Here is a 27,453-nt window from a genome sequence, read left to right on the forward strand (position 1 = left end):
TTTGATGGGTGGCTGCACCAAAATTAGGAGAACAGTGTCTACCCCAGGCCTCAGCAATCCCTCTCCCATGTCGCAGCAGCAGCTCAAACCAACAGTGAAAGGGGGTTGATGCCATCCCAGACACTAAGCAAGGAAAAAAACCCAACAAAACAAAAAAAACCCACCCCCAAAACCCAAACCAACAAACAAAAAACCCAAAAATCCCAAAGAGAACCTCTATCCTTCTACAGTCAAAAAGTTATCTAGGCTCTAAAAATGGCAAGGTATTAAGTGATAAGAGCAAGCAACCCTTGCTCAGTGCGTTGTTGGCTTTCCTTTTCCACACTGGGAATGTGACAGAGTGAAGCTTTCTGAAAGCCCACTTTTGGAACAGTGCTCCACTGAGGACCCCAATGTTATGTGCTAGAGACCTAGATAAAGGATAAAGAGATGTAACTGGAGGCAGATGCTGGCTGACAATCCTGTCCATCTTAACTAGGATACAAAGGGAACTGGAGTGCCTCTTTAGAGGAAAAAAAGGTCCTGTAAACCTAGGGAAGAAAGTAAGGGCTGCTGGGCTATGATACAGCAGGTTGTTAAAGCTCATCTAAATTTTAATTGTGTGCCTAAATCTTTGCTCTTGCTTAAATCCCACAGAAATCTGCAGGTTTTAGCAAGTGCATACATGCCTTGCTGAATCAGCACTGTAGCTTGTTATTTGAATTGCTGCCCTATTAAACATAAACCACAAAAGATATACTCCATAAACTTTATTGTCATTACATTGCATTTTCATTTAACATTAAACTGAAGAGTCTGTCTGCCTCAGCTAGAGGCTCAGGTGGAACACAAGCTTTTCTGGCAAAGTGAATATTGGGCAAACACCCCGGTTATGGCAGCTCTCTTCATATCACAAAAAAGGATCTGGGATCTAGACTCTTGTGTAAGATCTATGAACCTGTAATTGCTAAACAAGAATATGTTTTATAGCTGAAAACTTAATTGTGCTGTTTGAGTAAGTGCAGTCACTACATTAGCAGCCCTTAAGTAGATTGTGACCCTCTCAGCTGCAGAACTTCTGCCACACAGATGGCTTGTGGCAAAGTTCGGAATTAATGTGGTTTTTGTATCATACATTATGCTGTCCATTATGCTAATATTAGGATAAATACTCCAACTGTATAGGATAAAATACATTATGGTCTGCTTTCAAACGATTTTTTCATTCATTTAGCCAACAATATTTAATTTATGCCTTTTTAAAATTATTGGCTATTTAGATCTTCAGTAAAAAACTTCAGAAATGACTGTTGTTCTGTGCAGTGCCATTTTGAAAAGTACGCTCTCTGTCCTCATCTCAAGTACTGCATAGAACTCTGCTCATCTTGGTCCCAAACACCAGCAGCAGAAAAAGATGTGTAGACATGATGTAATTTCTTACAGAGAAGGAAATTTAAATTGGGAATATGTGGAAGGTCATTTCTGAACAAACAAGTTAGCAAATGTGAACTATTCGGTTTTGCTGTTCATGGTTTTGCTTGTCATAGCATGTAAGTCCACAGTAACCTGGGACACAGGCACATCTGCCCATTGTTCCTATTTAAATAATCCCAGCATTAAGATAGTATATCACAGTTAACAGACTCTATGCTGGGGATAGCTACAAAAAAAATGCATTGCCTTGTTGAGCAGCAGTTGTGTGGTTCAGCAAAGTTACCAGGGCTAAGTTCTATATGCAAGGAGATGCTGAAAAGCCATATATTGCTTGAAAAACAGGAGGACATTAGTCCAGCATCACCAATAGCAATGCAAAATAGATTCTAGTACATTTTATCCCAAAATTAGCCATATTATTTGTCCCACCTGGTCTCAAGTTCCAGACTGGCTTCTGTTGGTGTTCTGTCTGGCAAGAGTTTCCGATGGCAGAGAATCTCCTAGAGAGACCAAAAAAAGGCCAGTGTGATTTCAGAGTCTGTGATGACTGCTGTGTGAAAATACTATTCTGTATATTTGTCATCTGCTTCTGCAAAAAAAGAGTGTTTGTATGAGACTCAAATGCACAGATGTCTAATTGAAATAGTTGTTTTTCACATTCATCAGTTCCTCAACACAATTTACCACATGTCTGTACAAACATTTGGGCTGTTCTGCTGCATAGGTGGTGGGGGATTTAAATAAGCAGCTGGAGGCAAGGGATGCTTTCTGTAACAGTTCTGTCTTAAATGTGTATCAGAACATAGCCTCAGAGAGTGAATCCAGCAGTAAAGTATCCTTCGCACCCTTCCTCTTGAATGCTGTGTGAGGAATTGTCACTGTCAGGTGTGATTTGTCTCATCTGTAATTCATGATTTCATATGAGTATAGGTGAATCTAATGTTGACTGGGAATCCTTTTCAAAGCTTTATGCCAATTCTAGGTAAGTTCCCAGGATCTCAAGTACAGGATTTATAACATTTCCTGATAGAAAACGTGAAATGAGCTTTTAGAAAGTAGTAGTATTTGAGCTCTTTTGTTTTGTCCTCTTGATTTTCATGTCTCAGAGGTGTTATTTTCAAGGTCTTGTCTGTAACCAACTGGATTAAAAACCTGTTTTGAACAAGACACCCTTCAGATTTAGCCACAGAGGTATGATTTCAAGAGGTTTAAGAGACACACACGCACGCACACACGCAGATAATACAATGAATCTCATTAAGAAGAAGATGATTGTGAAAGTTTGGCTTTGTGTCTTTTGGCAGGCTCCAACAGCACAGAGGGTACTTGGTCCGGGCAGGTGTTAGAAGTGTGGGTGTGCACACAGTGAGCTCCTGCTCCCCTACACTGCCTGCTCAAGACCAGGACAGACTTCCAGCTCCCCATGTTTACTGGGAACAGCTGCCTCCATGTGCCTTTGGGGTGATGCGCAAGAGCGTCAAAGAAGGGGGAAAGGGAGTTAGCATCCTCTCTCCTACAGGTAAGCAGTCACTGCAAAGCTACGTGGAGATAAAAGCCAGCCCGTGCAGGGACACAGCCCACACACACCCTTTGCCCATCTGCCTGAGAGGGGCTTCTCTCCTGCTGAAACAGAATCACTGCCCTCCTGGGATGGACAGTGAAGGTCTGAAAGGCTCCTTGCGAGCCGTGTGTGCCCAAAAGGTATGGTTATGGCAAGTGTCTTTCACCGAATCCTTCAGAATATCACCTCTACAATGAAAATGTTTTCTTTTTCAGTTACCTAGAAACTACCGACTGGGGATCACAAAGCTCTGTATTAGACTGTAATTAGATATATTTCACAACATCCCCGTGAGGGAAATCACTAATTACAGCAGTTTGTTGAAATTAAAGTAAGTATAATAATGGTTGGTAGTCACTATGATATTATTGCAATCTTGTATTACTACACTTCGGGCTATGATTGTATCAAATCTCAGAAGCCAAGAGGGTTGGGTCTGGCTGGCATATGAATAGAGAATGAAGAACTGAACTAGGCATTTGCAATTTCTTAAGAAGCCATGTGCTCATAAATCACAAGTCATGTTAATTTGGTCTGGGATAAATATTCTGGTGCTTTGGTGTTGGGAAACACCCTGGAGCTTGAGAGGTGGTGTTGTGACAGATAAAACCTATGGCCTGTCCTGATCAGCTGTAGCCATATAAAAATCCTCTATTTTTATGGGACTGATGATTTTGCAAGACAAGTATGTTGGTCATGGCAGCATGGAAAAATCCCAACTCAGGAACTTGCATTTGCCTTGCATCTGCTCATTAGAAATGTAAGAGTTATTTTCTTGTGTTTAAATACCTTTGTGAAGTATTACTGGCATCAGCGATGAAGTACTTCCATTGTAGAGTGGGCTGCATTTCAGTAGGGGAAGAAGTCTCTTTACACACACAGACTATGAAGTCCTCTGTTATGACAGATAATCCATTAGTGTGAGGTAACGATGTTCTGGCAATGTAGTTTTAGGTTTTGCGTAGATTAATTAAATGGTTTTTAGCAACAATGTAACAAGTGTTATTTTCACTCTTTCTATCAAAAATTATTATATGGATTTTAATGGGTGTACCGAAAAAAGGAGCCTGGTTGCTGAAAGACTGCAGAACTTTGCTGATCAGTATAAATTACACAGGACTGTTAGAACTTCAAGAGAATGAGCTAAAATAGGTGAGGGTGTGTCAGACTCCCTGCATTTGCAAACTGTCTCCAACCGGCCTAGCTGGACATGCCGTGGAAAGAGCTGGTGCACAGGAGACTCGGTGAGAGACCAGGATCCAGCCAGCAAGCGCCCAAGAAGCCCAGAGGGGTGGCTCACAGAGGGAATCCACGTGGTCGCTGAGATGTAAAGCTGTACCGTGTGTTGTCATTGGTAACGGCTGGCTGAGCTGCAGACTTGGGCTGTAGCATCAAAAGCTCAGAACAAGCTTCACATCTGCCCAGATGTAAGGTGTCGCAGCACAGCTGATGCCCAAAAGGGTGTCAGTCAGTCACCCCCTTCCTTAGCAACCATTTCTGGCCAACTGGTGTCTTGCTTCCTCCTTTCTGCTGTCCCCAGGGCCCTGAGCTGGGCGAGCCTTTCAGCCTGCTCAATTGGCAGAGCACCTCAGCTACTTTTTCAGGGCTTCTCCCCTCTTCTTCTTCTTCTGCTCCTACAGCAGGAATGCCATCCTTCAGTTTACATAAAATGTCCTAACAATTTTTTAAGTGGGTATGTATCAGGTGAAGGTGGCCAGGTTTTGGTAGCAGCGGGCTGCCAGGGTGGCCTCTGTGAGGACAGGCCAGGAGCTGCCCTGTGCTGGACACAGCCACTTCCAGACACCTCCAACAGATCCACCACAGGGCACGGCGGAGCCCGCAGCGACACCAGTGGCACCTCCGGGAAGACATATTTAAGAAAAGGGTAAAAATGCTGCGCAGCAATGTCAGAGAGAGGAGCGGGGAAGGAGAAAGAGCAGTGTGAACACCAAGGTGAGAGAAGAAGACAGCAATGGAGGTGCTACAGGTGCTAGAACTGGGATTTCCCTGCAGAAGATCCCGTGCTGGAGGAGACAGCCACACCACAGCCCAGGGAAGATCCCGCACTGGAGGAGACAGCCACACCACAGCCCAGAGAAGGCCCCACTCTGGAGGAGACAGCCACGCCACAGCCCAGGGAAGGCCCCACGACAGAGGGGACATGCCCTGGAAGAACTGTGGGCCGTGGAGAGCCCATGCTAGAGCAGATCTTGAAGAACTGCAGCCCACAGAAGGACTCGGGCCGGAGCGGAGTGAGAGGAGGAAGGATCAGCACAGAGGAACTGCTGTGGGCTGGCTGTGACTCCTCTGCACCGCTTGGAGTTGGGGGGCAGTGGGTAGAGGAGGTGGGAATGGAGGGGTGAAGCTGATCCAGGGAAAGCAGTAGGGCGGTGGTGGGGGAAGGCCTTGTTTTCATTTAGACTTTGTTTCTCCCCATCACATTCTAGTTTTAATTGGCAAAAAAAATTAAATTATTTTTTCCTGTCCAGTCTTTTTTTTTATTTTTTGCCCGTGACAGTAACAGGAAAGCGATCTCCCTTGGCTTTATCTCTCGACCCCCGAGCTTCTTTTCCATCTTATGGAGCAGGTGATCTTGAATGCCATCAAAACCCACATAAGGGGCAACCAGGGGATCAGGCCTAGTCAGCATGGGTTTATGGAAGGCAGGTCCTGCCAGACAAACCTGATCTCCTTCTATGACAAGATAACCAGATTATTGGACGAGGGAAAGGCTGTTGATATTGTATATCTGGTTTTTCAAAAAGCATTCAACGCTGTCCCCCATACAAATCTGGTGGAAAAACTGGCGTCACACGGCCTGGACGAGCATATGATCCGCTGGATCAAGCACTGGCTGACTGGAAGGTCCCAAAGAGTGGTGCTCAATGGATTCAAATCCAGCTGGCAGCCGGTCACAAGTGGTGTGCCTCAGGGCTCAGTGTTAGGACCATTTCTATTTAATGTCTTTATTGATGATCTCGATAAGGACATAGGGTGTATCATCAGCAAGTTCGCAGATGACACCAAGTTAAGCAGGGGTGTTGATTCACAGGAGGATAGGGAAGCCCTACAGAGGGACCTAGATAGATTGGATCACTGGGCCATTATCAATGGCATGAGTTTCAACAAGGGCAAGTGCCGGGTTCTGCACTTGGACCACAACAACCCCATGCAGCGCTACAGGCTGGGGGAAGTGTGGCTGGAAAGCTGCCTGGAGGAAAGAGACCTGGGGGTTCTAACTGACAAGCGGCTGAATATGAGCCGTCAGTGTGCCCAGGTGGCCAAGAAAGCCAATGGCATTCTGGCTTGTATTAAAAACACCATGACCAGCAGAAGTAGGGAGGTGATCATGCCCCTGTACTCCGCACTGGTGATGCCACACCTGGAGTATTGTGTCCAGTTTTGGGCACCTCAATACAAGAGAGATATCGAGGTGCTGGAGCGAGTACAGAGGAGGGCAACGAAACTAGTGAAGGGCCTGGAAGACAAATGATATGAAGAGCGGCTGAAGGAGCTGGGACTGTTTAGTATGAGGAAGAGGAGGCTGAGGGGAGACCTCATCCCTCTCTACAACTACTTGAAAGGACGCTGTAGAGAGGTTGGGGCTGGTCTCTTCTCACAGGTAATTAACAACAGAACGAGAGGGAACGGCTTCAAGCTCCAACGCGGTAGGTTTAGACTGAACATTAGGAAGGAATTTCTCACTGAGAGAGTGGTTGGGCATTGGAACAGGCTGCCCAGGGAGGTGGTTGAGTCACCATCCCTGGCTGTGTTTAAGGGACGTTTAGATGTGGTACTGAGGGATATGGTGTAGGGGAGGACTTTGTAGAGTAGGGTAGATGGTTGGACTCGATGATCCCAAGGGTCTCTTCCAACCTGAATGATTCTATGATTCCTTTCTGCCCCGGTCGTGTCTCTGGGGTGGGGGGTGCAGTGGGGGAGCAGCTGGGCGAGGCCGGGCCCGCCGCCGGGCAGCGGAGCCTGAGGAGCAGTTCTGCAGCCTTCACCCCACCTCTCCCCTCTCTCTGCCTTACCCCGGCGGGCTCACATCCGTAAAATCTGAGGTAAAAAAAAAAAAAAGTCTTCGTAACGGCGGTGCGGGAAGTGTCTCCGTCTCCCCGGGAGACGCGGGGGGGGGACCGGAAGCGGGCGGGGCGGTGCCGGCGCGCGCTCCCGCCCTCCCCACCCCTCTCTCCCCGCGGGCCGGGCGGGCGGCGGCGGCGGCGGTACCGCCATGGGCTGCCTCTTCTCCCGCCGCAGGAAACCGGCGCAGGGCGGCCAGCAGCAGCAGCAAGCGGCACCGGGAAACGGCCAAGAGGCGGCGGGCGGTGAGGAGAAGGCACCGGCGCCACAGTACAGCTGGGACCAGCGAGCCAAGGTAACCGCCCCGGCCGGGCTGGGGTCGGGTCGACGGTACCGGCGTGTCTCCTCGGGCAGCGCCTCGCCCTCTCGGCCCCCCCCTCCCCGGGGTTGTGCGGGGCTTGTAGCCGCGGCGGGGCCCCTGTGCCGGGCGGCGGCCGCTGGACAAGGGGGCAGGGCGGCGGGGAGGGGGGACACACACCACCGGAGGGAGCTCGGCTTCCCCCCGCTTCCTCCCCCCGGTACCGGTGTTACGGCTCGGTACGTGCAGCTCGCTGCGTTTGCTTAAATAATATTAATATTCAGCCTGAGGATTCTAGCAGGCAGCCTCGGATTGCGCAAGGGGGTGGTGCGAGCCCCGGTGCCCGGTGAGGCTGCGGCCCCGGCGTGGGACGGCGTGGCCGTGGCCTGTGGGCGGCTGTCACCGCGGCCTCCAGGCAGGCGGGGGCCATCGGCTTGGCTGTCACAGCCGCCCTGGGGGTACGTCTGTCTGTCTGTCCATCCGCCGTCGGGATTTCTGGTACAGCTCGGAGCCCCCCCCGGGTGCGTGCTTCAGCCCAGCAATTAGCATGGGACTGTGGTGGCAATTAGTGGGGCGGTTAGGTGTTTGTGCCTGTGTGAGCTGGAGTCCGGCTCCTGGTACCTCCTTCAGGGAAGGCATGGAGCTTAGAGTCATGGAACGGTTGGTGTTGGAAGGGAACTTGGAGATCACCTCCTTCTAACCCCCCTGCCATGGGCAGGGACACCTCCCACTAGACCAAGTGTCCTTCCAGGACTTGTGTCCTCACAGTCAATAGTGTTTATTCTTCCTGCTTGGCTCTTTGGGTTGTTGGGTGGCTTTTGTTTGGGGTTTTCTTGTTTGTTTGTTTAGGTTGTGGTTTTTGGATGTGGGTTGTTGATTTAGGGGGTTTTTTTTGAAGCTAGACTAGAACTATCCCATCGGTCCCTGAAGTGACAGATGAGGACAGATCCTGCCCCGTGCTGTTTCCTGACCTGTTGACAGCAATCACAAAGTCTCAAGCAGGAGAGCACTTGGGTGCTGGGTTAAATATATATCTTCCCCACCCTCGTGTCAAGTTTCACTTCCTAAACGCATCATGACATCATAGCCCTGCTAGGTCTCCCCTCCTCTCCAGCTGCCTTTGGGTGGGGGAAGGAGCCAACGGGGCAGGCCATAAACTTAATCGTTGTGGTTTTAACAAACAAAATCCCCAGACCTTTAGGCCATATTTTACAAGTATAGAAAAGAAAATGTGTGAACTTATTTGAATGCTTGGTTTGCTTGTTTTTTTAAACTTAGCCAGGTGCTCCAGGGTGTCCCTTAAGTCTTCCAAGTAGATTAAGACAAGCTCAGATGGAGATGAGCTAGAGAGCGTGCGCGTGGCCTGGAGGAATCAGTTTCCTGAGGATAAAGAGGGTTGATCTGTGTTGGGCTTGTTGCTCTGACTTGCGAGTGGGTATTTGGAGTGCAGCCGTCGGGGAGGGAAGGGGAGGATGGCAGCTTGTTGCTTGAATGGAGCCTATTCTCACAGGGAGAGGGCTGTACCCACAGCCTGTTTTAGAGTACCAGAACAAATCTTAGCTCTGTACAGGAGTACATTACTAAATGAGCGTTTGAAATCACATGATTTAATCTTAGAGGAAATTCATCAGCTGCAGCTCAACTGATATGAGACTTTCTACCCCATCTGCTTATGTGGCGCTAACTTCTAAAACTAACAGGAGGAAAGTCTGAGAAACACTTTCCTCGGAGAGGAGCCAGCCTTGTTGCTAAGGAGATGATTGTTGTTAACACGCTGTAAGTAGGCTCAAGCTAACAGATGAGGTTATTAAAGCACCAACAATCAACTGTGGAGAAAAAAAAAAAAAGCATGTAAGGTATTGCGTGTACAACAACTTCCTCCTTTTCTATAAAAGACTCTTAGAAACCAGAAGAATCGGTGAGTTTGGGCTGTGCTGCTGAACTGCAGAAGCCATCAGGTTAGCTGCTTAATTTTGTACTGCACAGCTCAAGAACAGCTATCTAACATTTAAGCCCATTTCTCTTGCTCTTTGGAGCTTTACCTTCCATTGGGCATTTGGATGTGTGCTTAGTACATTAAACCAAGGAAGTGGTACTGAGACACCTGATCTTAGGTGAAGGAATACCCAGCACACCAAACTTGTTGGTCCCAAGTTTGTATTAAATGATACTAAGTCAGTGTTAATGTAGTAGCCTTAAGTATCGTCTCTGATACGTTATCCTGTTGCCTATTGCTTTCTCATTTCTGATGCATTGTGTATATTACTCTTATTTCACCATTTGTACACAAAGTTAGATTGAAGCCAGTCAGAAAACTTGTGGCATCGAGACTCTTTTTTTGTTCATCAAATGATGAACAAAAAGTTCACGTGTTCATTCTGAAGTTAAACAGAAGTTGAAAGTTCATTTGTTCGTTCAGAAAAAAAAGTTCAGAATTGTATACTGAACTCAGAAAACCTCAACTCTGTCAACAGATGTGTAGTCTTTTGATGTTAGTTTCCTGTTACTTTTACATGTGTCCTGTTTTACCTGTGTCCGTGCACTACTTGGGTTGAGGGTGTTTCTAATTCTAGGTTCTTCTACTTGGTGATGCAGTTTTGGCTATATAGTGCAGTTCTGCAAGCAGGTTTGGCAATTGTCTGCAGCTCTTTCTTGTAAGCTCTCCTCTGTATGTTCTTACAGGTGGGTAAGTTGCTGCTCAGACTCTCCAGCTGTCATCTTGTAAGCTAATGCCATGCTGACACTCTTACTGTGCATGCTTGATTAGGGATGTGAAAAGAGGTGCTTGCTAGCTGACAGCTGTGCTGGAAGAAGCTCTGAACCTGAGGAGTTCCTCCAGCGAAACTATTTCTTCTGCTTCTGAAGGACAGCACTGTTAGTGTAATCTATTTTAATCGTGTTCTGGTGGCAAAAGATGATGAGTATTGGCACTGTCTGCTGGTACAGACCTAGCCAAAAAGTAATATGGCAATATCCTACTAACCATGTAACTCTTTTATAATAGTCCCAAAAATGGACTGTGTGGTAGAAAACTCCAAATACTAGAAGATGCTGATAGTTGAATTGAAATTAAGGAAAGTATATGGATTTGAGGGGCCTTTTCAGATTTCTACAGATTTCCCACTTAAGTGATGACAGAATTCTTATGTTTTTAAGGTATGCAAAAATTAATGACGTTTAGCTTGCATCACAAGTCTGCTGGGATCTCTGTAATGCTTCCTGACCCTTGAGTTTGGAGGGCTGTGTGAGGATTACGTACTGTGCAACAGAAGAATCAAAGGATCAGCTTATCTTGTAAAGAGATGAGTGTTTGGTTTCTTGCTGCTCTGGGATTCTTAGTCCAGCAGAATAAGTATAGCACAGTTTATTAGAGCCTGTTATTGCTGCACTGCATCCTGGGGACTTGTCATGTGTTGATGTCATTGGGCTGTCATCAGAGTCCCCTTCTCACCAAGTGTGGGAGAGGTGATCTTGGTGATGCTTGGCCCTCTCAGCCTTCTTCAGCTAGGTTTCCAGATGGTGTGTAAGATTGTATTTCTGCTCCCGACCTCACTCTTCCTCTTCTACCTTACTACCTTCTGTGTGACTAACATTGTTTACGTGTGTGACCAGAGTGATCAGCAGTAACTGAATATGGGTAAATATTCACCGGGGCTTTGTGCCTTGTGATGGCAGATATACCCATATGCTGTGGCTTCTCTACAGGAGAAGTAGCAAAAATTTGTGTCATCTTTTTTGTTGTTGTCTCATGTTTAAAGAAGTAGGATTAGATTAATTACGATCGCAATGGCATTTAAAGTTTAGAGGGACTTTCCTTCCCAGGTGATTTTTTTTTTTTTTTTTCCTTTTAGAAGGAACAAGTAAGGTTTTGGTTTCTGTCAGTGGACTAGCAACTTAACTGCTCTAGTTGATAGGAAGCACACAGTTATCATTGTTATATTGGGTTGTGATGGCTATATTCAAACAGTTTAAAAAAAAAATCCTCAGAGGTGTAACTTTCTACATACATCATAGATGGTCTTTTGTTAGCTACCTTACGTTTGAGGATTCTGCTAGAATGATGTAAGCTGATCTAGATATCTAAATGACATCTAGATGCTGTTTAGGTAGCCACTTTATATTTTATTTTGAAATATAAATAAAGTCACTTTGTTTTTTTTTCCCCAGACTAGATAGTGAAATATTTTGTCCTTGTGCATCTCCCTTATGCTTCTGAGTGCACCAGAAGAACTACTGTTGTATTTCTCAAAATGTAGTCTATCAACTGAAAAAGAGACAGCAAGTTCATATTAAACAATATTTCCATTTAAGTCGGATGTAGGCGTGTAGTAGCTTCCTTTCTTCTTCTTCCTCTTCTCCAATCTGCTGTATTTGGCAATGGTTTGTTGCTCAGAAAAGGATGAGAATGACCGTTTTATGCTATTATGGGAACTCTGGAACAAAGGGAGAATTATAAAGAATAGAATCAAATGTGCATTCAGCGTGTTGTATTGGCCACATTTAAAGTGAAGGTGCACAGGAGATGCTCCAAGATGAAAAAATGTATGATAGTGACTGGAACCTGTACATGTTGTCACTCTTTACACCTTTTCTTGTTGCCTAAGAGTCTAGAAATCTGCCAGAGGTGAATAACTTCAACAGTCTCCAGAGGATGTTGCAACTCTGTGCTTAAGGGCACCAATCCCATGCAAGTGTGAATATGCAGAAGTGTCTAGGCCTGGGAATGCACTTTTCTTGTTTCCTTTCTGTTAATTCCCCTACTGACAAAAATAACACATAAAGCCTCTTAAGTTTGCATCCCTACCCTATAGCTGCAGCTTTTAATGTCACTGGGTCAGCAGCCAACTCTTGTGTGTCATCGACTGTGTATAAGTCCATAGCTGAACCACCATCTGTTGTGATTCAGAGAGACAGGGAATGATTTTTTGAGAGTGGTATTTAAAAGAGAAGACCTTAGTGTAAGTGGTTTAGAAAGACTTTACAAAGTATTGTTTGCTCAGCAGTCTAGACTCAGGTGACTAGGGGAGAACCCTAATCCATTAAGAACAGCAGTACTGTCTCATATTTGTGTTGGCATATCATTGCTGACTAAAACTTCTTTCCTGATGGACCTGGTGGAAAAAAGTCTTGTTAAGACATGGACTTGTGCCAGAAAGCGTTCAAGAAGCTGCTGGGATCCTTGGTGATTCTAGGCATAATAAAACTGTGAGGGTCTAGTACTTCTAAGTCTTTTTCCAAATAGGAGATGCCTAATCTTGGTGCCAGCAAACTGGATAATGGTTGCTGAAGAGATGCAAGTCATCTGCAGCCTTCACGTCTGGCCTCTGACCTTCCTGCAAGACAAGTGTTAGCAGGAGGGAAAGCTGCTTAACACACCTAGTGCTTGTTGCAGCAGAACGTCCTAGCGTTCATAGTAATTGTGACAAACTTCTTTTTGCCTTCTCTCCTTTCTTTGTTCTTTAAAATTCCTGCTCCTTACAGTTCGTCCTCCAGTCCCTTGTAGCAGACTTATCACTGATGTCATTGCTGGTAACTCAAGATGAGACTTCTGTACCTCTGTTGAGGGGGAAGAAAATTGTGTAAGCAGGGATTACAATTTCTTCATCATAGCTGGTTATTTTAGGACACTATATGGAGTACTTTCTGAACCTGCACATAGCGTTTCTGTTAAAAAGTTTCAACTCTTCAGCTGTGTTCGTATCTATTAATGCATGACTCGTATCTACTCCAAAAACTCTTTAAATTCAGCTGAAAGTGTTAAAAGTTGCCTCTATAAATGCTGTCGTTATATGGACTTACACTGGCCTGGGAGGAAAAAAAAAGACATTTAAAAAATGTATTAAGGGATGGAGAGTAAAACATCTGTCTGGGTGAGGTGGGTGAATTTGGACAAAGTTCTTTGAAGCTTTATCCAAACGCAAAGGATAAATAGATGAGTTATCAAGCAGTGGATTTTTGCTGACCTGCCATGTGCTTAAGACTTTACAGCAGAAGTTGCACCAGAGAAATGGACAGAGAAATCTATGTGACCCTGGTTATGGTTGCATGAGGCTGCAGATGTTACCATCTTCTGTTGCTTTTGGTTTTCCTAGTCTGCTTTTTCGCTAAGTTGCCAAGGCAGAGCTTAAGAAGCAGTTAATGCTGAATGTCAGAAAAAGGAAGGTGGATGCAGTGATTTAAAATTAACCTGTTGATGATAGCTGCAGACTTCAGTGCTGGTAAGCATGAAACTCCTCAATGAGCATATTAGCAGCTGTTGGATGCATCCTCAAAACTGTGGTTCTGCCTTTGTGTTTCTTTTACCCAGAGGAAGTGAAGCATTCTGATCTGCTACAGTCTCTTGGGTTGCGTGCCTCCCCCCACCCCTCGGGGCAATAACCTGGTGGGAAAGAGTGTGTTAAATCTATTTACAGTCCTTCTAATTTGTAAAGCAGTGTTAGTTAATAAATACTCTTGGCCTTGAAAAAGAAAGCTGCAAAGCAAAAATAACGGAAATTGGCAAACTCCCTAACATCATGAGGAAACTGAGAAGTAAGAGTTGCGTCAGTGTAGAACTCCTAATTCACATCAGGGAAATAAAATTCATCTCCTGAATCTGGTAATAAGCTGACTTTTTTTATCATTAAACTCAACTACTACTCTTTCTCAAGTCCTCTCATTTGAAACTGTCTGTAAACTGTGGGTTATCTGACTAACCATAATTTTTCACCTAGGCTAAATAAAATTGCAAGGTGAAGTTGAAGTTTTCACACATCTCTGTAAAAGCCTCAGTGTAGGATGACCTAGTGCTGCTTCACAGGCTTTTTAGAGCAGAGCAATTGAGAAGGGCGTGCCTCGGTACCAACTTTCAAAAAAGCTGTAAGTTCTGGAAACTTTGAACTTCTCCTTCCTAAGAGAAGTAACTGTTCCTCTGTACCCTGTTTTGAAGGCAGTAAACCTGTCTCCCAAGGTTATTAAAAAACCCCACCATATATATACACATACATATACACGTTCTGGGAAGAACGTGTCCAAAAGCAATTTTGAAACTTCTGTTCTCAAGTATGAGAGAATATCAGTTGCTTTAATATGTGGATCAAATGTGTAAAATTACATGAAACTTAATACCTTTAGAGGGTTTAAACCCTAATCATATTGCATGGCTGAGTCTCTGTGCTGTGTGCCTTATCATTTGAGCCTCCTGATTTTATTTGTAACTCTTCCAACTAACTTTCCTGGGTGTGTACTAGTGGTATTAAATGTGATTGAGGGCAGATTTCTAGAAAGCTCTCGTCATTGTCTCAACTTGCATTTTATTTGGAAGATTAATTAGCTGCAAACCTTTCCTGCCCGGAGGTCAGATGTGTTGTATATAAAGGAGTACATTTTATTAATTGGAAGAGACTTTTAGATTCCATTAGCCGTTCCGGACAAAAGCTACCTAGGCTGAGCTGGTTTAGTGGATGTCTGGTGCTAGTCCATCCTGGTTTATGCCTTCTTCTGGTCCGTAAACCTCATATGGAAGTTTGAAATGCTGAGGAGGAGTAGTTTCTTCGGATCGGGCTGTACAGAAGCTGCTGTGATGCGTTAACACTAATTAGGGTGCAGCAAGCTTTAGGGCCCTCGGGCTGATAATCAACTAGCAGGTTTGTGAAGTGGTCTTGCGTTAGACTAGTTCAGGTACTTGTATGCTTCTAAGTGCTATTTTAACGAGCTTTCACAAGAGGGCAGAGTAGAATTTGCTCCGGGAAGCATAATTGTCTTGAGGCTTATGTATATCTAGAAATGACCCAGCTCAGATTCCTTCAGTGTTACAACAGCAGCACTGGCTGTATTATTCATTGTCCACCTGTATCACATACCATCCTGGGCGTTGTGTGGCTCTTCGCTCGCTGCTTCCCAGTGGAAAAGCCGCAGCCTCTCTTGAGTGTCCCTCCCCAGCGAGGGGATGCTGGAGCATGGAGGAGGAGAGGTCTGTAAACGTACCCCCTGCACCTGCACTGCCAAGGTTTGCTTGTTGTCACGTAGTTGCTGTTAGCACAAAAATCTTGTGGTTGTCAGCACAAGGTAATGCCGTGGCGCAGATAAGCAAGCTCTTGGTAGTTGGCAGACACAATAAAGGAGGTACCTTGCTGCTTTCAAGCAGTTTCCTTGCAACCTGTTGAGTTGTGGTAAAATACGACCAAGCAAGCTACTTGGAAAGGAAATACTGTGTATCTCTAGCTTTATGAATCTTTAAGTATGTTGGCCAATTCTTTTATTACAGTTAGTACCATAATACCCAGGACCATCATCTTTGTTGAAACAGTTCAGAGTCCACAGAGAAGATTAGCTCCCCTTACCCAAACTGAGTTAGTTTTGTGTTGGTTTTTTTTCCCTGCAGCATCTTAGAAGTGTACCCCAATAGTACATTAGTACCTCAATACTGTGCATTCCAGTAATTTACCTAAAAAAGCTTCTTCTGATCTTTCATCACTCTTTGAAGTTTTCTGGCAGGTTATCCTGTACAGTTCAGTGCTACCTCAGTTAATGCAAGGCTGTTGACCTTGAGCATTATAATAGTCTCTATATGTGAAGACTTTCATGTTCCTTTTTTTTTTCTTCCTCCTTCAGGTTGACCCCAAAGATTACACTTTTTCCGGACTTAAAGATGAAACTGTGGGTCGGCTGCCTGGAAAAGTAGCAGGGCAACAATTCATCATTCAGGACTGTGAGAACTGTAGTATCTACATATTTGACCATTCTGCTACAATCACTATTGACGACTGTGTAAACTGCCAAATCTTTTTAGGACCAATAAAAGGCAGCGTGTTTTTCCGTGACTGCAAAGACTGTAAATGCATAGTGGCCTGCCAACAGTTTCGCACGCGGGACTGCAAAAAGCTGGAGGTATTCTTGTGCTGTGCCACACAGCCCATTATTGAGTCCTCCACAGGTATGAAATTCGGGTGCTTCCAGTACTACTATCCTGAGCTTGCTTTACAATTTAAAGATGCTGGACTGAGTATCTTCAATAACACATGGAGCAACATCCATGACTTTACCCCTGTGTCAGGAGAAAATAATTGGGGTCTTTTGCCCGAGGATGCCATGGTACAAGATTATGTTCCTCTGCCCAGCTCTGAGGAGCTGAAAGCTGTCAGAATTTCTACCGATGCTACGAGGAGCATAATACCAATAACTCGAGGACGGAGACAGAAAAGCAGCGATGAATCGTGTTTGGCTGTGTTTTTTGCTGGTGACTACACAACTGCAAATGCCAGGAAGTTAATTGATGAGGTAAGTGACCTTTGTCTGCCTTCAGCTTTTTAAATTTCTAATTGAACTTCCCTCTGGATTGTCTCTGGTTCTCCCTGAAGGGGGAATGAAGAGGCTCTGCTTGTCTATTAACTGTACCAAGCAACTGCAGTGTTTAAAACCTTAAAATAAGGTAAGAGGCTGAAGCTCATCTGGTCAGACAGTTATTTTACAGCTGAAGTCCTGTGACTGGTGCACCTGTCCTTCAGCAGTTCCAGTGCATTTTTCTACCATGGCACACCAAAACTACTTTCTGAAGAAAGCACGTAGTTGATTTGATGAACTTGGCCAAACTTGGAGGAAGTCATTGGCAATGCTTGTGAGAGGGATACAGCCAATTAACTTGTTAGCTGATGGCCCTGAAAGTCACAGCGAATAAAACAGTCTGTCCTGAAAGTTTTTCCAGCACTAACAAAGATTTTAAAAAAAAAAAAAAGTTAAAACGTAAGCCCCTTGCCACCCAGTATTGTAAATTTTTTTTGGAAGAGGCAATGAGTGTTTGTCACAGATGATCAGCTGTCTTTGATTACTTAAATAGCTGGTGCTGTATTATTTTTTTATTATTATTTTTTCCCCTTTGTGAGGCAGCAGCTCCTAAGCTTGGCTGAGTTTGGGCTTTCCTGGGGTTAAAATCTGGGAGTGGCTGGCTGCTTTAAGCACCCTGGAGTGCCAGGGATGACAGAGCAGAGCCAGTAACCATGAGCTACAGCTTCTGAGAGAGTTATCTGCAAAAGATCCCAGTGTTGTGTGATCAACAAAACAACCAGTGGAGCTCCTTCCCCTGAGTTTTTAACTGCAAGGAAAGACAGCTGTAGGGTGTTCCCATGCTCCCCACCCTTTCACTGCCCAGTTGTGTCTTTATGGAACTGAGCTACTAAAGCTACTTGAGTGAAGGGAGATAATGATACTTATGGGTTGTTTTTTTCTGCAGAAGGAATAGCTACAGTAAAGAGGATAACAGATGTCTTCTCCTGTGTTAGTAGCTCTTTAGAAGTTAGAGTTAAGAAGATGCTGAAAGACTAGTTATTGAGATTTGTGGAAATCTTACTGCTCTGTAGATTAATAGATGCTTTGGAAGTACAAATACAGTTGCTCCTTCTCCACATGCTTTTAGCTTCCTATTAGATTTGAAGTAAAAAGCTGTGTGTGTTGGAAAGTTTGTGACTTTTTTTTCCAAAATGGAAAACTCCACCAATGGATAGAAGAGAGTTTGAGCTCATGCTTGACTGAATGGTTGCAGACTAATGAGAACTAACTGTTTGACTCCAGATGCTGAATACTTTTAACTCCCATTAGTTTTGGCTTGTGAAGGATTGTGGGGAAAAAACCCACAACCCTGGGCCATCATATAAAACAAAAATGTTCACATTTACACCTCTAGGTACACTAGGGCAGAGAAGAAAATCTGGATGAATGGAATGAAAATAAACAGAAACGTAGAAAAAGCAAATGGTCTTTGAAAAGAGCAAAGAGGGTCCCTTTGCTCTGTGGCTCAATGTGTATGAGGAAAATGGGTGTATTCCACTGTCACCTGGGTGCTTGAGCCAAACTCTGTGCCTTAGAATTGTTTTTAACATGAATTCTTTCTCTGCTAACAGATGACGGGCAAAGGCTTTCAGCTGGTACAGACTAAAGAAGTCTCAATGAAGGCAGAGGATGCTCACAGAGTTTTCCAGCAGTGTGCATCAGAATTCATTCCACTACTTGAAAAAGGTGAGTTTGTGGTGTTTTATTTCTCTTCTATATCAAGAAGTCTAGCTGTCACTAGGGGGTTCTGGAGAAGAGGAATGAAGGAGGAATTTATGTTTCAAGAGCATAGCGTAAAGCCAGCTGAGATGAGGTTTGGAAGCCTCAGTCAGGCCTTAAACCAGCCAAAACTCCTGAAGACATCAGAAATGAGCTATTCCACATTGTGGCTCTGCCTCCCCTCTAGTGGTCCAACCACGTAGCTCAAGAGCAGTGTCACATGTAGGTCTGTCTGGGATGCTCAAAAGAAGCTCATGCTTTTAGATTTCTGAGTTATCACCATTGGTGCTCAAACACCTAGGTGTTCAGTGTTTCTGTATAGATATTTAAGCAAATCAGTATAGATGTGTATAAAGCAGGCGAGTGTTAAATTCCTGTTTATAACTGATGTACTGTCAGAGTATTTCAAAAGCCTTTTTATTGATCTGACTGTAATGGGGTTTTGTCTCTTCCTGCAGAAGTACTGACATCTTGCCATCTGTTACATGCTAAAGCTCAATAGGAGCTCCCAAATTCAGTAGCAACATGCAGGGTTTTTTTTTCATAGTAACAAAAGAGGTCTACGATGCTCACTGCAAGAATAGGCCAAAAGTTCTTGAGCTTACAAGATGGCAGTCTGGTTTAAAGGCTATTTTGCACCCGTGTGGGAAGAAATAACGTGTTCAGAACAAAACCAGAAAAAGGGGATCTGCAAACAGTGGGTGAGAAGAAGTCTAAAAATCAGGCAGTTTGCTATCTTGGGACTGAGGCAAAAATGCCCAAATGACTCAGTCCTACTCCAGATGTCTGTGAAATGGCTCACTATTTGAGCAGTATCGTCTGACTCACTTCCATGATGCCCCGCGCTCCTTACCATTTTTGTGCCATTGCTGCCTTTCAAGAAGTAAACCTGGAATCCTGCCAGAGTCTCTGCAAAAATGAGCATGGAATTGCAGATATTTTCTTCGCAGATAACACTGTACTTTGAAGCTATGGTTAAGTGTTTTTAATTCTTTATCCTGCATTATGGCTGCTGAAGCAAAAGCCGCAAAATGCTTCTTGCAAGCTTCACAATTCCCTCTGGGTTGAGAAATCTACTGTTTCAATGCCAAGCTTGGAAGTCGTATTGATTCTAGGTGAAACTATCTTCTAGGTCCAGTGGTTGCTTTGGAGTTCAATGGAGATGGTGCTGTGGAAGCATGTCGAAGCACTATAAATGATGTTTTTAGTGGGACCAAGGTAAGCTGGTGTATTGCTTTATTGACAGAAAACATTACAGAAAGACTAAGGTACTTCATAGTCAGCTGGAGCATTGATGTACTAAATGATCTTTTTAAGTATCTGAATATCCTATTTTTTTTTTTTGGTTTGGGTTTATTTGTACTCAAACCTCAAGTTGTTTTTTGGATACAAGAAAAATTGCCCAAGGAAAAAGAGTACTAAATCCTTATACACGTTGAAGAATAGATTTCCACTTAAAACTTCGATTTCACATGACAGTAAAAACAAGTTGTATAAATATAGTAGGGAAAAGCTCCGCTCCAAGTCGTATACTGAAGTCTGCTTTGTGATGTCCTAGTCTATTAAACCCTGACAAAGATAATATGGGATTTCAAATTTTTCAAGGTTTACTTTTGCTGTGTTGGATATTGTAGAATGCTTTTCTTCAAAGGCATTTTGCTTTTTTCTTCTGTCAGCTTATTTTACTGTAGCTTCTTCACACCACACCTCCTCTTTGCTTGCTGTCCCCATTTCTCTGAACGGCAATGGTTTTGAGAAAGTTTCTGGAAACAATCACTCTTGATAGTGAAGGGGTGACAAACCCTTTGCTTTTAAGCAGCTGTTCAAAGATGACTAGAATGTCTTTGAGACATAGTGTCCATACAACTCCATGTTGTCTTTCAGTTCAGTAATACTTTTGAAAGTATTACTCGGAACTAGACGGCCCAGTTTCTGGAAAACAGTCATCTTGTAATAAGCCATCTCAAATGCAGCTAATGTTTGGCTTTTTTGGTGTTTCCTGCTGCACCAGCAAGATCCTAATGGCTCCCTGAGTCTAAAGAACGCTACAACTACAGTCTGGGCAGTGTTGTGATACTACTGATTCTTCTTTTGACCCAAAAGTCGTCACTGTAAATTTTACCATAAAAATGGCCTCTTTAAGCAGGAACTTAGTGGCTTTCTTTAGTTTAGTTAACATATTTTTTTCCCATAAAGAACAAAGACAACACTGGGTAGGTAATTCACTGGTTCTACATCTTTTTCTCATGCAGCTAATGTTTGGCTTTTTTGGTGTTTCCTGCTGCACCAGCAAGATCCTAATGGCTCCCTGAGTCTAAAGAACGCTACAACTACAGTCTGGGCAGTGTTGTGATACTACTGATTCTTCTTTTGACCCAAAAGTCGTCACTGTAAATTTTACCATAAAAATGGCCTCTTTAAGCAGGAACTTACAGTGGCTTTCTTTAGTTAGCATATTTTTTTTCCATGAAGAACAAAGACAACACTGGGCAGGTAATTCACTGGTTCTACATCTTTTTCTCTATTCAAAGGCTGAAGTGATATGAATTATTAGAACAAATAAAATTTTATATTTTCCTCATTAAAATGACTGGTGTCTGTTGTTACAACACTACGAATGCTCTGATCTCAGATGCATCCAGAAACCTCAGTGTGTACTTCATGCTGTGAAGTAAGCGTTGTTCTTGGACGTGATCTGTAGTGTTTGGGTTCAGTTTCAAATATGAAACTACTTACTGCATTTGGATTTAAAATTTCTGTTTACAGCCTGGTTCCATAGTAAAACCTTCCTCAATTATTAAATACTTGCTGCAGTGAATTAAGAAGCAGGGCTTCCTGAGAAAGGGCTTCCTTTTTTTAGATAAAATGTAGCTCTAAAACTTCTGGGTTATGGATCCCTACACAATTCAATATCATGAATCTACATTTTTTTAGGAAATGTATTTCTTGCTTGGGACATAGTTTAGAAGCAATTTAGGGAGGGCTGGCTTTTTTTAGATAAAATGTAGCTATAAAACTTCTGGGTTTGTGCATGGATTCCTACACAATTGAATATCATGAATCTACATTTTTTTAGAAAATGTATTTCTTTCTTGGGACATAGTTTAGAAGCAATTTAGGGAGTAACAAACTTCAGACTTATTACTGCCAGAAGGTTCAGGAATGCTCTGTAGGATGGTTTCGCCTCATTGTTGGCTGCCCTTATCGTGTTTGAGAGTTGTTATAGTGCTCAGAAAGAATTATAGGTATCCTTGATAGGATAGAAACAATGACGAAAGCTCTTAGTAAGACATGTATCCTATAAGACTTTTCAGGAGACTAATCTGCTTTTAAGCAAGTGGCTACATTTGCATTTAAAAACCACAGTTAAAAATGATTAATTTAATCTGTTAATAGCCTTAATTTCACCAGTTGTTTTTTTTTTCCTGAAATAAATCTGATAGACAAGTCTAGATATTTTAGTAAGGGCAGAAAAGTTCTTCAGTAATAGCACCACCAGAACTTTGAGTTGTTTGGTAGAAACAAGGAGAGCTGGAAAAGTTCTTCAGCAATAGCACCACCAGAACTTTTTGAGTTGTTTGGTAGAAACAAGGAGAGCTCTGTGCTGTGCATTTAAGCAGACTTCCTATTTGTGTGAACTTTGTATGTTTACGCTCTTTTCCTCTGACATTCTTTCTGGTGTGACCTTTCTGCACTCTTTTGGTGTGCTTTCTAGTATTGTTCCTCCGTCTCATCACTTATTTGTAAAATACTCTGCAAAATTTAAATTGTAATATCCTGGGTGGAGTCCTCAACACAGGAAGGACATAGACCTGTTGGAACGGGATCAGCAGAGGGCCACAAAAATGATTGGAGGGCTGGGGCATCTCTCCTGTGAAGACAGGCTGAGAGAGCTGGGGTTGTTCAGCTTGGAGCAGAGAAGGCTTTGGGGAGACCTTGTAACAGCCTTCTAATACCTAAAGGGAGCCTACAGGAGAGCTGTAGAGGGACTCTTTATCAGAGAGTGTGATAGGATGAGGGATAATGGTTTTAAACTGAAAGAGGAGAGATTTAGATTAGATACTAGGAAGACAAGGGGAGACCTTGTACCTTAGGCCTTCTAGTACCTAAAGGGAGCCTACAGGAGAGCTGTAGAGGGACTCTTTATCAGAGAGTGTGATAGGATGAGGGATAATGGTTTTAAACTGAAAGAGGAGAGATTTAGATTAGATACTAGAAAGAAATTCTCTACTCTGAGGGTGGTGAGACACTGGAACAGGTTGCCCAGGGAAGTTGTGGATGCCCCATCCCTGAAGGTGCTTAATACCAGGCTGGATGGGGCTCTGAGCAACCTGGCCATCCCTGAAGGTGCTTAATACCACGCTGGATGGGGCTCTGAGCAACCTGCTCTAGTGGGAGGTGTCCCTGCCCATGGCAGGGGGTGGGAACTTGATGATCTTTAAGGTCCCTTCCAACCCAAACCATTCTATGATGCTGAAAGAAGGTATTCAGTTGTGACCATGGTGCCAATCCCTGTTGCTCCAAAGAACTGTCACATAATTAGTATATGTTCTCAAGTCCTTTCAAACAGAAGTCTACCATGTCTTCAAGCAACAGTCTAGGAAACTACTCACTTTATAGTATTTATTTTTTTTAATCAGAAATTTACTGGACAATAGAATACTCATCTTGAAAAAAGTTTAAGTAAACCAAATCAAGGAGCAAAGTTTACAAAGGTATTCTGAGCTGAGGCAGAAAAGTGGTGTCTAAAGGAGCATAGTCATCTGGAATAACCCAGTGCACTTCAGTGTTGGCACAGCCAGCCAAGTTATTCTGATGTGCTGAGACAGTGATAATTTCCTCTTGGGGTATAGAAAATACAAGATAGTAAGAACTCGATTTAAGTTTTTGATTGAGGCTATCGCTTGCATGTTGAGATTGATGAACAGCCACCACACTTTCTGTTACACTGAACTAATCTGGCATTGCCTAAGGCATTTTTAGTTGATTTGCTGAAAGCTTGCAAAGATGACTGTCCTGGAGCTTGGAATTTCACACGCGTTGATCAGTTTTGCAAAATGCAAATATAATTGAAGTTATTTAAAAAAAACCCAAAACATCTGATGAAGAAGCAACTACGGTTTTTTAGGGGAATATAGTGCAAGGGACTCTTTCTTATGAATTCTGCTTTTCTGTTAAAGGCAAGCTTAATGGTAGCGTAAGGTTTCTGTGTGTTTGTTTCCTTCATACACTCCCTGCCCCGGACAGAGTTTGACTTTACTTCCTACAGTCCCAGTGCACTTCAGTGTTGGCACAGCCAGCCAAGCTATTCTGATGTGCTGAGACAGTGATAATTTCCTCTTGGGGTATAGAAAATACAAGATAGTAAGAACTCGATTTAAGTTTTTGATTGAGGCTATCGCTTGCTTGTTGAGATTGATGAAGAGCCACCACACTTTCTGTTACACTGAACTAATCTGGCATTGCCTAAGGCATTTTTAGTTGATTTGCTGAAAGCTTGCAAAGATGACTGTCCTGGAGCTTGGAATTTCACACGCGTTGATCAGTTTTGCAAAATGCAAATGTAATTGAAGTTATTTAAAAAAAACCCAAAACATCTGATGAAGAAGCAACTACGGTTTTTTAGGGGAATATAGTGCAAGGGACTCTTTCTTATGAATTCTGCTTTTCTGTTAAAGGCAAGCTTAATGGTAGCGTAAGGTTTCTGTGTGTTTGTTTCCTTCATACACTCCCTGCCCCGGACAGAGTTTGACTTTACCAAGCAAAATACATCTAAACAGACACTGGCTGAAGCAGTGATGCCTGAGTAATGGAGCCCAAAAATTTTAATTCTCATCAGTGGAATTTTAGGGCTATTCTGTCACGCAGTGGAAACCGGCAGAGTTGTGCCTCTCATGAAATGCAAAAGTAAAAATAACCGTTACTGGCTCCGAATGAGCAAAGACTACTTGAACTTCTTTATTAGTGGTGCATAACTATTTCTTTGTTTACTAAAACAGGTTTTTGTATCGGAGAGCAAGGCATCGGCGTCTCAAGATGTAGACAATTTCTACAACTTTGCCGACATGCAGATGGGAATGTGAAGTTTAACATGAAGGTGTTCACGTACGGTTTGTCTTGGCACTTGGATGTCACTTGGCTTGAATATTGCGGTGGTATCTGAGTTTTGTCACTTGGTTTTGTATTTCTCATATATCCCTTTTATAAAGCTTTTTGGTGGTTTTAATACCGTATTTCCTGAACTGGAGTAAATGGCACAGCTCCCCATATGCGTTGTGTTTGAAACTTGTATTTTGACTCCAGAAACAATGGAGGTTTTCTACTAACTTTTTACAGTGATTTCTAAACTTCTATTGACACTTGAATGTTTCTTTTCGACATCTAATGGTAAAACATATTTGAAAAGTGCAGTGCTGATCCCAATTTGATGCAGTAGTAATTGTTATCTTTAACTCGGACACGTTGTTTAGAAAGTGCGTTTATGTGAAACTCACTGTTCAAAACTTTCCCACATGCAAATTTGTCTTCACTGGGGGCCAGGGAGGAAGCTGTAGTCATTGACTTTTTCTGAAAGCCTAGTCTGAAATGAATTCTCCTTATAGCATGCTTTCAGAAGCAGTGCCTGACTTATAAAATGTACATCTGGCTTATTCTTCTTCTTCAGCATCTCTTTTGAATAAAGTTGTTTGCAGCAGCATTTATGCTGAGGCTTGTCATTAACAGCAGTCTGGTAAGTGAGCACTTGCCAGGCTCTTCTGCTCCGAGGTGAGTTCTGAGCATGAGGGCTCTGCTGAAGATGCTCCAAGCTCCACCCAGGCTCTCTGGTGATACAGCTGCCTCCAATATTCCCAAATCATGTATGGGACATTCGTGAGGTTTCCTTGGACTCGAAGCAATAAGTCTCTGGCACCATGTTGTTTGCTAGAAGGAACATACAGCAACCAGGGGCAAGAGAAGGTCTCTGATGGCATTTAAAAGCCTCTTCCTTGCTAGACCCCAGGAGCAAGGTTTTACACTCGGTAGTAGTAGTATGGAAAATTTGGCTGTAAAGTACTACACGCTGCTGTAGGGTTTATTTTGGATTAATTCTAAAAACAGACCAAAGAAGTGCTACTAGCATTTTGGGAGATGCATTTTAATAGTGGTCAGTAAGGACGCTTATTGCTACATAATGCATATTACAATGCAGATCTATATGGATATTAAATACATGATTGATTTATTTTTTTGCATATTACATTCTTGCTGATTTTTCTATACAAACTTAAAGCTTATGGCCAGGTTTACAAGCCCTCTAATACTTGAACAGTTTGTGCATGCAGATGTACAAAACCAAATTTCTTAATGAAAATAGTGGCTTGCCAGTTTATGTAGCCTTTGCAATCCATTGAATGGACTGGGGCTGTGCTGAGGTGCTAAAGCAGTAATTTCCTTCTTATGCTCATCTGTCAATAGGGAAGATCTTGTGCATCTTAACTGAATATGAGTCTCGACTCATCAGTTTCACAGCTCTGGAGCTCCAAAAGTGGGTGGCTAAAAACACATCTCTTCCTCATTTTTTTTGAATTAGCACAGGAAAGAATCTGTTCCCCTGAAACTCATGATTCTGTCATGCCTGAGAGGTGTTCTGAGCTGTCATTTTGTCGCTACTAGGCAAATGCTTGCCCTTAGTTTAAGCTATATATCGAGAATATGTCCTTAGGACCTCTTGTTAAAGTTATGCATGGATTAAATAAGGAAGAGTATCTCCTGAAGTCACTAAACCATTAGTGTACTGAAGGTAAGAAAAATGTCACTTTTGTGAATGGTTTTATTTCGCTTTGTCAAATAAAAACAAACTGCCACCAGAATCTGACTGGTGGTGGAAATTGTCACTTATTTGCACTTAGCCAGCCAGAATTTTTTTCATATGTGTGAGGAGAGGCTGTGAAAACAGCTAGAAATCTTAGATCGGTCTCCAAAGTAATAATGCAGCTAATCTATGAACGTTTGCAGGAATTATTCTCGATATATACAGCAAATGTATTTTTCTGGTATGGACAATTACTTCAGAAATGTCATCGTGTGATTTATCTAAGCAGTGTGTATATTGGACCTTCTTGGTCTCTAACCTTTTACACATAACATTTCCAAACTTATACGCTGACACATGATTATATGTATGTTTATAGTTTATTTTTTGTATCATCAACCTGCTCTGGAAAAAAAAAAGTGCTAAATTGATTTTTGTAACTACTTTTGCTGGAGGACAGAATGATTAACTGAAAATTAATCTAGGCTTGAAACAGCAGAAAAACTTTTCTACATGGTAGGAAAGAGCAGTGTTGCATTTTTTTTTATTATTTTTACATTTATAGCCTGGTTACCAATATAAAGAGTTTTTAATTAAAAAAAAAAAAGCCTGAATAATGAAGGAGTTTCTCAATCCAATTATTTATCTTTTGACTTCAATTTCTTGTTAACAGGTGTTAAAAACACTTGTAGCCTAAGCATCAGGTATTGTACGTGTTATGGAATGGTACGTGCTTCATGTAGTCTTTGTATGTTTGTTGTATAGCTTTTTATGTCATTTGTATTGCACTGTGAATGTGATTCATAATAAATACTGAAAATGTAAACTCTGGATTGTCAAAGACTTTTTAAAATTATAAAATATTGCAAAGCGTAATTACATTATATGAAGTATAAAACCCGAATTCCGTGTTTAAACAGGGACTTCAAATAGATACTCACAGTTAATTGAAAATAAGCATTAACTCTGCAGTCATCCATCCTCCAAAAAAGGTGAATTTTTGACAGCAGGGATTTTTCCCCAGAGTCACTGAGGATATGATTAACTTTACAGTGCAGTTTTCCTAGTAAAATATGGAAGAAGGTATTTTTTTTTTTTTATCAAATTGTAGAGATACAAGTACAGAGATTCCTGGATGGAGACTGTTTAAAGCACTTCTCCCTGATCTGTGTGTGCATGTGGTTGTTTCTTTTTGGGGTTTTGGGGGGTTGTTTTGTTTGGTTTTTTTTAACTTGAAAAAGCTTTGTGCTTTTTAACTGTGCTTACCCCTTTTGGTACTTGATA

The 27,453-nt window shown here is 42.8% G+C and overlaps 1 protein-coding gene across 1 annotated transcript; it reads left to right on the forward strand.

Moving 5' to 3' along the window:
* The first annotated feature begins 7,208 nt into the window (after positions 1-7,208).
* On the forward strand, positions 7,209-26,995 carry RP2 (retinitis pigmentosa 2 (X-linked recessive)). The gene is made up of 5 exons (XM_014960445.1): positions 7,209-7,352; positions 15,948-16,613; positions 18,230-18,344; positions 19,510-19,595; positions 24,377-26,995. The coding sequence occupies exons 1-5, from the start codon at positions 7,209-7,211 to the stop codon at positions 24,458-24,460; spliced, it is 1,095 nt and encodes a 364-aa protein (XP_014815931.1). The 3' UTR covers positions 24,461-26,995.
* The last annotated feature ends 458 nt before the right edge of the window (positions 26,996-27,453 follow it).

The sequence above is a fragment of the Calidris pugnax genome, unplaced genomic scaffold (assembly GCF_001431845.1).
Source record: "Calidris pugnax isolate Ruff unplaced genomic scaffold, ASM143184v1 scaffold188, whole genome shotgun sequence".
NCBI classification, from domain to species: domain Eukaryota; kingdom Metazoa; phylum Chordata; class Aves; order Charadriiformes; family Scolopacidae; genus Calidris; species Calidris pugnax.